The 11168-nt window shown below is 40.4% G+C and overlaps 1 protein-coding gene across 1 annotated transcript; it reads left to right on the forward strand.

Moving 5' to 3' along the window:
• The first annotated feature begins 1843 nt into the window (after positions 1-1843).
• Selenok (selenoprotein K) lies at positions 1844-8172 on the forward strand. Its single transcript, XM_042680255.1, has 4 exons — positions 1844-1983; positions 4605-4695; positions 6933-7016; positions 8082-8172. Exons 1-4 carry the CDS (start codon positions 1965-1967, stop codon positions 8170-8172), a joined length of 285 nt encoding a protein of 94 aa, XP_042536189.1. The 5' UTR covers positions 1844-1964.
• Positions 8173-11168: the final 2996 nt, after the last annotated feature.

The raw sequence follows: 11168 nt of genomic DNA on the forward strand, positions 1-11168 counted from the left end.
ACAACGACCCCAGACCCCTGCCCCACCTGACTTCACTCACTCTGCCTAACTAAAGGAGACCTCAGTTGTAAGAGAGTATGTCATTGTCTCTCCAGTCTGTCTGGAAGACTATGCCATCCCTCTCAAATCTGTTGGGTCTGTTAAGTTCATTTTCTGCTCTTTCTTTATTCTAATACCATCATGGCTAAGTTTCCTAACAAAATTTCATCTCTCAAATCAACATGAAATTAAATCATCATCTCAGAGTGTCTATGGATTATGCTTGTAATCCTAGCTGCTGAGGAGACTTGAAACTTGAGGATTGGGGTTCAAACAAGTCAGGCAAGTCCTTGAGACTCTACTTTGCAATTAACCACAATGAAGCAAGAAGTGGAGCTCTGGCTCAGGTGGTAGCCTTGAGCTCTTTAGACTAAGGGAGCACTCAAGCCCTAGAACTGGCACACACAAAAATAAACACCACCCTGTAAATTCTAGGCATTCACATATACAATCTTAACTAACCTATTTTGTAATTCTCCAAATGTAATTTTCATGTTTCCTTTAGAAAAGGTCTTTTTCCCAATATAACAAGTAGCTTGAGGGATTCTCAGAAACAAAGGTCCCATGGTTTCCCTTATTTACAATAACTAGTATAAGTTTAGGGCAAGCAGAAAAGGTCAAAAGCTATGTACATATAACCAGATAAGATGATGTTAAGCGAAATGAACCCCAAGATAGGGACACAAATGTTTTTTTTTTTCTTACTATTGTTTTTAATGTATTTATAATGTACTATGTGATTTTTTTTGTTTTGTTTCTTTGGTATGTCCCTCCCCTCACGGTATTACCCGTTTTCACTGTATTTGATTGCAGTGCCCTGCATCTTCTATATACATTTTTCTAATGGGGGAGGAGGGGAAGGGAAAAAACAAAATGTTTAAATAGGGATACAGGTTGACCCACTGTAACAATGAGATGTGCAAGATCTCATTGAGGTGGGAGGTGGGGGAGTAGTTGGGGAGATAGGGAAGGAAGGGATGGTAGGGGAAAAACAAAGGAGGAGGCATCAATGCTCAATAGGAAATGTACTCATTACCTTACTCATGTAACTGTACAGTATTTTTACAATAAAATGTATTTTAAAAATGTAAAAATTTTTTTTTAAAAAAAGTCTGGGACTCTACACAGGTAAGCACCAACACCTTGAACTTAAAGAATGCGATGGCCAGACTTCACGTGACGGGGGCAGCAGGGAATGGGGTCCATATTTCGTGAACGTCGTCGGCACCCAATTAATTCAGGTGTCACCCCCACAATCCCGACAAGCAGCAGCCAGTACTAACACGCGGAGGAAAGCGTCGTGCTGTCCTCAAAGCTCCTTGACTGCGGAACCCGGCGCAGAAGGCTGGCGTCAAAGAGAATGAGCACTAGTCGGAGGGCCGCAGCGGAGACGGCTCGGAGGCGCGACCACTCGGAGCTTTACGGTACAGACACCACGTGACGCCAAACTTCCGCCCCGAGACAGTAACAGGTCTGGAAAGTTCCGAAGGAGTTTAGTCCTGTCAGCGTTCTTCAAGGCTTGCCTACCCGGACAGAGTATTTGACTCTCCACTAGAAAGCGGCTCCTCGCCCTCGCTCGCCACAGGTGCAAAGCAGCTCCACAGCCTCCACTTTCAGAGACGTGCGGACATGGCGCGCGTGGTCACGGTGACGTCACATCCGGTCGCTTACCACACCCACCTCCACCTGAAAGGAAGTTGAGTGCGTGACCTGGCAAATCTCCAATCCGGAACGTGTTTCCCAAGCAGCCAATGGGTGGCCCAATCGTGGCCTGTGACGTTTTTAGTGGGCGGGGCGCTAACCTAGGTACGGAAGCCGAAGGAGGAGTTAGTTGTTTTTGTGTGTGTGTGTGTTTGTGTGTGTTGGGTTTATTTTGTGTGTGTGTGTGTGTGTGTGTTTTTAGCCAACCGGAAGCTGGGAGCAAGATGGTTTACATCTCGAATGGTGAGTTGGAGGTGCTGCGGGGGGCGATCTCTGGGACCTGAGAGGCTAGACGCTCGCCGAGCCCGGTGCTTGGGGGGTGACTTTTCCCGGCACCAGTGCCTAGCGGCCCGGCGGAGCCCGAGGCGAGGTCGCTCGGGCCTCCGGCGCGTCGGCTTCTGGTCCCCGATCCCTTCTGGGCACTGATTGGTACTGAGCTCGCTCGCTTTTTCTTGTTGGGAAAAGTGGGCTTTCCTTCCTCTCAGGTGCGGCCATCCTTAATTACTAGTGAAAACCCCCGTAGACCCTGTGTACCTAGCGCTTTGGGTTGGGCGCTGGCAGAATTGGCTTCTTTCGATGAAGAAAGTGCAGATCGCTTCAATTGCTTGCTCAGTCAAGCCAAGTGGGCTGGCGTCGCCGCTTTGTTATTAACTGTATTGCCTCGTTCTATGGCCTGCAAGGGAAAAGAATGGAGTTGAGCTAAGATGAGCATTAAAGAACAACTTTGGATGAGCTTTTCTCCCCCCAAGAGCGTAGCTAGTCATACATGGTAATATTTTGCCCAAATGTCAAGGAGCTCAGGGAGAAAGTTCATCCACGAGCAGCAAGTTGAATATTACTGGAATCAAAAATCTTAAGAGGGTCCTAATAGTATGAATTCACAAAGAAAATAACTGGAAAGGAATGACAGCGTGAATAAGTCAGACCAGCACTGGAACAATCTGTTTTCCTTAAATGAAATTCCTTGGTGTTGTCTTAGCAAATAGTTCTTAGATTACTGGAAGTAAATGCTAGTTCCGTTGGAGTCCTGTGTGTATCTCGAGTCAATTGAGGACCTCAGTTGAGTGTATTTTTCATTCCTTTCAAAAACCTCATCTCCCACCTTATTTTGTTGGTAGTAATTCTTTTCCATTTTTATTAGCATTAGTTAGTTGTACGAATTTGTAAGGGGTTTAAATTAAATTGCCATTATAATTATTTTCCATTTTTATTAGCACAGTTGTATAAGTGTGTGGAGGTAAGTTCTTTCTGACATATCCATATATGTATAGTGTATCTTGATCTCACACCAGCTCTGCCACTCTCCTTCCTTTCCTCATCCCCTTCCCAAACCAGTTTCAGCAAGCTTCATTATTTCATTTTTACACATAATGATCCCATATTCACTCTCACCCTTTCTGTTCACCCTCCTCATTCCACCAGTTTTAGGGCTTGGTTTACATTCCTGTCACTCATTTTTAAAGGGGTTTCATGATATTTCACACATGGATACACAGCACTTTAGATTGACTTTTTAGATTACTCTAGCTGTCCCTATTTCCTCAACACAACTATTCAACAACTTTTCAATGACGATAGTTTTACCATCTTCCTTAGATAAAATGTGTCACAGATACAATCCTATTTAATCTCCCATTTTCTCTTAACTTGGGCACTTGGAAATTTTAGTTTGTGTTTCTATTCTTTGTGATTAAGGCTGGTAGCTTCTATTTATGCATTATTAAATACCTTATTTGTAAAGTGCCTTAATATGTGTGCATCATCTTGTTTGAGCCACTTAAATCCTGTTAAGATCTTTTATTTTGCACATCTCAGCCTCCTGAGTAGCTAGGATTACCTGCACCTGGCTAAAGCTGTTCTTTCATACAGATATTCTGGCTTCTTGATTTTGCAAGGCTGAAACTATAGTACTTTTTGTGTTGTGTTTCTCTTTAAAAATAGAATCAGTTTTGCTTGACATAAAACTGGAATCTATTCGATCAGGAACATCCTGTTAAAATAGTCATTTTACTGAAGAACCAGTTCTCTTCAGTACTTGTAGCTAAGAGACACTTTGATTTATAAGAATTTGTCAAAATAATTCTAAAAAGAGTATATATGATCTTTTTGCCTTACAACAAGCAAGGACTTTGCAATTGAAAAGAAGTGCTCTGAATACAGTTAATGGAAGCAGAGGTATAACCACCCCTTTATGTTCACCCAGCCCATTTATTTCTAACAAATGCTTGAGTAAACAGATGTATGCCCATGTTTATAGCAGTGTATTTCAAGGGTTCATTGACAGATGAATAGATAACAAAAATGTAGTGTCTCTGTCTGTCTCTCTTAAACACTCACATATACACACACAGGAGTATTAGTCCATCTTTACGAAGGAAAGAAAATTTTACATACCCTAGAGTGTGGATGAACCTTAAAAAATTATGCAAAGTAAAATGAGCCAATCATAAAAAATAGAAATTGGTTCCTGTTATATGAGACTCTTTCCATAATCAAATTCAGAGTTTAATGAGTTTCAGCTGGGCAAGGTGTCCACTTTAGAAGTAGATGGTGATGATATCAATACAACTAGGTGAATGTATTTATGCCACACAGCTTCACACTTAAACTTAATTAAAATAGTAATAGTAAATTTTATAAAGTAACCACTAAAATGTCAGCAGTGTCAGGCACTAAAATGTTTTATTATGTTATGTACATTTTACCAGAGATGTGGGCAGGAAGGAGGATGGGCATAGTATACTTATTCTTACATTGACTGGAAAAAATCAATACTTTGAAACCTGTTTATTATTGTTAACTTATTAATCTCTTTGGATTAGAGATTTGTAGCACTCAAGATGCTTCTTTATTCTTGTCTATAGGGCAAGTGTTGGACAGCCGGAGTCAATCCCCATGGAGATTATCTTTGATAACAGATTTCTTCTGGGGAATAGCAGAGTTTGTTGTTTTGTTGTAAGTATAATAGTGCTCAATTGAGCTAATCTCTTACAGAATTAACATTAGATATATTATATGTTGGTTATGTGGAATGAGCTCAGCTTTTCTGAAGCACTTTTTTTTAACATTTTAAAAATTAGTTTGTATTATACAAAGGGGGGATTTATCGTTAACACTTTTACAAATTTATATCTTAGTCTCATCTGAAGCACTTTTTTTTTTTTGGTCAGTCATAGGTCTTAAACTCTGGGCCTGGGTGCTGTCCCTGAGCATTTTAGCTCTACTACTTGAGCCACAGTGCCACTTCCAGTTTTCTGGTGATTTATTGGAGATGAGAGTCTCAGGGACTTTCCTGTCCGGGCTGGCTTTGAACCACTTTGCTCAGATTTGAGGATCTAAGTAGCTAGGATTACAGGTGTGACCCACCAGCGCCCTGCTTCAAGCACTTTTTTTTTTTTTTGTCAGTCGTGGGGCCTGAACTCTGGGCCTGGGCACTGTTCTTCAGCTCTTCAGCTCAAGGCTAGCGCCCTACCACTTGAGCCACAGTGCCACTTCCAGCTTTTTTCTGCTTATGTGGTGCTGAGGCATTAAACCTAGGGCCTCATGAATGCAAGGCAACCACTCTACTACTGAGCCACCTTCCCAGCCCTGAAGCACCTTCTAATTGTATTTTTTTTTTTTTTTGCCAGTCCAGGGGCCTGAACTCTGGGATGGTCCCTGAGCTTCTTTTTGCTTAAGGCTAGTGCTCCACCACTTCCACAGCACCTAAACCTTTCTGTTTATGTGGTACTGAGGAATTGAACCCAGGGCTTCATGAGTGCTAGGCAGGCACTCTATCACTAAGCCACGTTCTCATCCCTAATTGTAATTATTTAGCTAGCTTTTTTTTCTTTTTCTTTTTCTTTCTTTTTTTTTTTGTCAGTCCTGGGGCTTGCACTCAGGTCTGCGCACTGTCCCTAAGCCTCTTTATATCAAGGCCAGCACTCTACCACTTCTGGCTTTTTCTATGTATGTGGTACTGAGGAATTGAACCCAAGGCCTCATGCATGTTAGGCAAACATTCTACCACTGAGCCACCTTCCCAGCCCAAACATCATATAGAATGTTTTCCTTTTTTTTTTTTTTTTGGTCAGGTCGTGGGGCTTGAACTCTGGGCCTGGGCACTGTCCCTGAACTCTTCGGCTCAAGGCTAGTGCTCTACCACTTGAGCCACAGTGCCACTTCCTAGCTAGCTTTTCAAAGGCAAATTGAGATTTGTTTAGTGATAGGCTTCCATAACCTGTTGATTAATGAATATCAGTTCATTTGATTGGCAAAACTTGTGTCTTAACCTCGGTGGTAACTCTGTCAGCCTGCAGTCAGACCTGTCCAGTCTGTCAAGTTACTATGCCTCACTTTTCTCTGCTTATGCTTGATTTCCCATTTGTGTATGCAACTTGATGTTTTATGTTACACTATAAGTACATAAAAGTATTAAATCTTGATTTTTAAAATATCTGAGGTAGCTATCTCATTTTAAATTGTTAGGATTTATATAGAACAGATAAAATTTAACCAGTTTATTAATTTTTTTAACTATTAAAACCTTGTCCATTACAGTGGATTTTCATAAAACCCTATGCCTCTGGTGTCTACTCTCAGCCTCTTCCCCAAGCTGATCTTGGACAGGTTATGACAGAGGAGAAAGGCAGTGGCAAGGGATATAAGATAATATGAAAACACACACCAACTGGAAGAAGGAAGTCAAGAGTGACTGGTTTTGTACTGTTTAGGGAGTTGTTAGCAAATAAGAAATAGAAGATACTATTATTTGGCAGAGTACATAGCACATTCTGTTTAGGTGCATACTTAAGATAGATAGTAGTGCCGGGCACCAGTGGCTCACTCCTGTAATCCTAGCTACTCAGGAGGCTAAGATCTGAGGATCATGGTTCAAAGCCAGCCTGGGCAGAAAAGTCTATGAGACTCTGATCTCCAATAAACCACTAGAAAACCAGAAGTGGCGCTGTGGCTAAAGGGGTATAGCACTTGCCTGGAGCTGAAGAGCTCAGGGATATCGCCCAGGCCCAGAGTTCAAGCCCCATGACCGACAAAAAAAAAAAAAAAAACTATAGTAGTATAAGCTAGATCATAGCGTCCAAGATATGTGAATTTGGAAATCATCTAGTGTACACTACCTCTCATAAAGATGATACTGTGTTTTATAACGGTTTCAAAAGTGATACTCTGTTGTTTTCTGCCTCTGGTTCCAGTTTCAAAACTCTGCTACAACAAGATGTAAAGAAAGGAAGAGGCTATGGAAGCTCATCGGATTCCAGATATGATGATGGAAGAGGGTATGGCTTCATTGATAATAGTTGTTTACTCCTTTGCATCTTTTAATTATTTTCAGTATTTTAGGTAGTGTTAAGACATACGGAAATTAAAGTTCAAATCTCATTTCACAAAATTCATGGATTACTATAAATAAAAGTCAATTTGCCTCCATTTGATAAACAGTTAATCTGGCAAAGCTAAAATAAATATTGTATATTCTATGGGAAAAGTTTGCCCTAGAGGATGAAGATGGAAGGCCAATGTTAAAATCTAGAGATTTTCCTTTGCAATTTGAATTTTTAGCTGCTAATGAAAATGTCAGCTAAAGCAGCACTGGGTGAAGTGGCATTGTGGCTCAAAGTGGTAGAGCACTAGTCTTGAACAAAAAAACTCAGGGTCAGTTCCTAGGCCCTGAGTTCAGGCCCCACTACTGGGAAAAAGAAAAAAGAAAAGAAAGGAAGGAAAGAAAGAGAAAGGAAGCAAGCAAGCCAGGAATTCCTGGATGCCTGGAACCAGTGTCTCATACCTGTAATCCTTAGGAGGCTGAGATCTAAGGATCATGGTTCAAAGCTAGTCTGGGCAGGAAAGTCCATGAGACTCTTTTTTTTTTTTTTTCCACATTTGCAAAATCCCATGAGACTCTTATTTTCAGTTAATCACCAGAAATCCAGAGGTGGCACTCTGGCTGAAATGATAGAGCACTTGCCTTGAGCTGAAGAGCTCAAGGATAGCTCCTAGGCCCAGAGTTCAAGCCTCCTGACTGACAGAAAAAAAAAAATAGCACTGGGCTGGGTCTGTGTTTCCATATTGTAGAAGTCAGCTAGTGCTGCCTTTTGCCTGAGCACTTTCAGGAGGTAGCATAACTCATCATAAGCCTTGCTTCTTGACTCAGTTTCCTCAAGTGTTTTATGTATCTGATCTCTGTGTTTGAATTTTTGTCTAACCTAAATGGTAGTTTCTAGTTAAAGAATCTTTCAAGATCCTGTAGTTGCTGAAAAAGAAGAGTCCAATTAAACACTTAAAAAGAACCAGTTGAAGTTGTGTTTATCAAATAGTAGCTATATAACTTTATCTTTTATTATTAGGCCACCAGGAAACCCTCCCCGAAGAATGGGTCGAATCAATCATCTTCGTGGCCCCAGTCCCCCTCCAATGGCTGGTGGATGAGGAAGGTAACTTAAAATCTGAAATTATTCTGTAGAATTTTATCTTGAAAATGCTTCTTGAGGAATTTTTTTTTTTTTTTTAGGAAAAGAAGTTATATAACATTTAACATTTACTTTATTTGGAAAAAATATGCCTTAACTCTAGAAAAACTGATTGACTGTTTTTAATCAATATCATTTGAGGAAGATTATGTAACAAATAATAGGTTGAGATTTTTATTTTCTCTTTCCCTGTCCCATTCCTTAGACCACTTTAGTTATTAGCTTGCTTCACTCTTCCCTTTCAACCCCCAGGAATTTCATGTTAATCTTTATATACATTTCCAGTGTTATACTAGCTACTAAAGGTTATAATCTCTTGTTTTAGGTAAATGTCTGCTCTAAGAAGCAGACAACTTGACATGCACATTCATAGAAGGAAAAGATCAAGAATGGAAGGCTGATCGTTCTAGATAAGAAGATGAATGTGTATGTCCAAACAAGGATTGCTCTGTGTCCTCACAGGTGAATGACGTCATGCTGGGAATTCCCTCCACAGGGATCTGGCCTGACTGATAGCAGTTCTATAAATACACGTTTGTCTCATCCTTTTTGTATAGTTTATTAAAGTATTAACATAGTTTTAATTAGTAAATCTTTTTAGGTTGCAAAATTTGACTTTGCATCTTTGTATGTAATCTAAAACCTCTAAATCTGAAGAAAATAAAGGCTATACTGTACTGTATTAAAGAACTGTTAGTGTCACCTTTTTTTCAATTTCTGAAATGCTGTTCATTGTTCATTTGTTTTCATTTATAAATAAACTACACTATTTCAGTAGTATGCATATAATAAGTGTGCTTTTGAATTTTTTAATGTATTTGTCCTATGAATCTTTAATACATTGTCTAATTTGCTATCAAACATTATTGTTAGGGTTATAAACTCAGCAAGATCTAGCTTCAAAATGAAGATAAACTAGGTAATCATAGCGGCATGGACTTCAATTCTATTTGAATTCAATACCATTCCTTAAGATTATGCCAATTGGTTTTAAACCCCATCTGAATAGTGATAGCGTTCATGTCTTTTACACAGCAGAAATCTCTATGAGAATTTTTTCTTTATCCAGCCTTTTTATTTTGTTGTTGTTGTTTTTTGAGATAGTGTTGCTACATAGCCCTGGTTGTCCTCAAATTTATGATCCTATTGGTGCTACCCAAGTGCTGGGATTACAGGTATGTGCTATCATACCATCTTACCCCAGTTTCTTGAACAGTGATAAGCACTGGAATCTTTATTGGAAAAATGGATAACACATAATTGTAATGGCAGTGTGCTATAGATGTTGAAACCACTGTTTATGTGAAAGCTGTTTACCATTATCAATACATATTTTATTTTTGGTAGTTCATAGGGCTTGAGTTCTGGGCCTGGGCACTATCCCTGAGTTCTTCAGCTCAAGGCAGATGCTCTACCACACCACTACTTCCTGGTTTTCTCATGGACTTTCCTGCCAGGGCTGGCTTCGAACAATGATCCTCAGATCATGAGTAGCTAGGATTACAGGCATGACCTACCAGTGCCCGGATGCCATTATCAATATTTATTCAATTGTATTTGTGAGGAATAGGGATGTAGTGGCATAAGAGACTTGTGTTCAAAGATTAAGCAATTAAAGCCAGGTGCTGGTGAAGGCAAGCCGTGAGAGTTTAAAAGCATGGGTATGACACCTGATTTTTGTTTGAGGGAACTCATTGGTAATACTTTAATAAGCAGACTGCTAGAAACATAATATTGACAATCTTTGTGATATTTTAAAACATTTGGGCAACTATGTGGAGGACATTAGAAAACACAACTGAAAAGAGCAAGTCCATTGAAAAAGCTGTTGTAGACTGGGCTACACATAAGTGGTAGAGCCTCTTGCCTATCATGCCCAAGACCCTGGGGTTTGATTCCTAGCTCTTGAGAGAAGAGGAATAGTTTGTAGTCATCCAGGTGGTAGTTGTTTACTTAGGCAAGGGCTACATCATTGGATGAATTCAAGGTCTCTTTTTTTGTTTTTGTTTTGTTTTGGTGGTACTGAGGCTTGAACTTAAGGCCTCATGCTCTTGCTTAGCTTTTTTTTGGTTCAAGGCTGGCACTCTACCACTTGAGCCACACCTCCACTTCTGGCTTGTCTGGCTGGATTGGCTTCAAACTGTGATCCTCAGATTTCAGCTTTCTGAATAGCTAGGATTACAAGTATGGGCCACTGATGCCTGGCTTCAAGATCTGTTAGAAATGAAGGATTTCCTAGTGTTTTGGATAGAGACATGGACAACTGAACAAATCAAAACTACACTGACTTGGGGAATGGGAGTATTTGGGGGAATAAAGAGGAGTTAAAGCTGGGTGCTGGTGGCTCATGCCTGTAATCCTAGCTACTCAGGAGGCTGAGATCTGAGGATCATGGTTCAAAGCCAGACAGGGTAGGGGAAGTCCATGAGACTCTTACCTCCAATAAACCACTCAGAAAACCGGAAGTGGTGCTGTGGCTCAAGCGGTAGAGCGCTCACCTTGAGCTGAAGAGCTGAGGGACAGCTCCCAGGCCCAGAGTTCAAGAGGAGTTAAGACCTGTTTAGAATAAGTTTGCAATGTCTTGTCGAAATCCAAGCTGTGATGCCACATTGGTATTAGGTTATCATTCTACATCTCAGGGTAAGGTCCAGACTGGTAATACTGGGAATCATCTTCATAGTTAAGCTGTGAAACTAGAAAAAGTCATCCAATTAATATGTCGGGAGAATTAGCCCCTCAGAACTGAGCAGATGAGCAAAGTATGAGGAAAATTAGATGCATGTGTGGTGCCTTAGAAACCAGAGGAAAAGATAACTGAGAATGAAATGTGATGTCACTTTTCCTCTGGTCCACATAAAGCATAAACCAAAACATCACTGACATTCCTCCCACCCCAGTTAGAATGGCAATCATCAGGAATACAATCACGCACAGATGCCAGCATACATGTGAGTGAAAAGGAAT

The sequence above is a fragment of the Dipodomys spectabilis genome, unplaced genomic scaffold (genome assembly GCF_019054845.1).
Source record: "Dipodomys spectabilis isolate Male_0828 unplaced genomic scaffold, ASM1905484v1 ptg000054l, whole genome shotgun sequence".
Taxonomy (NCBI): domain Eukaryota; kingdom Metazoa; phylum Chordata; class Mammalia; order Rodentia; family Heteromyidae; genus Dipodomys; species Dipodomys spectabilis.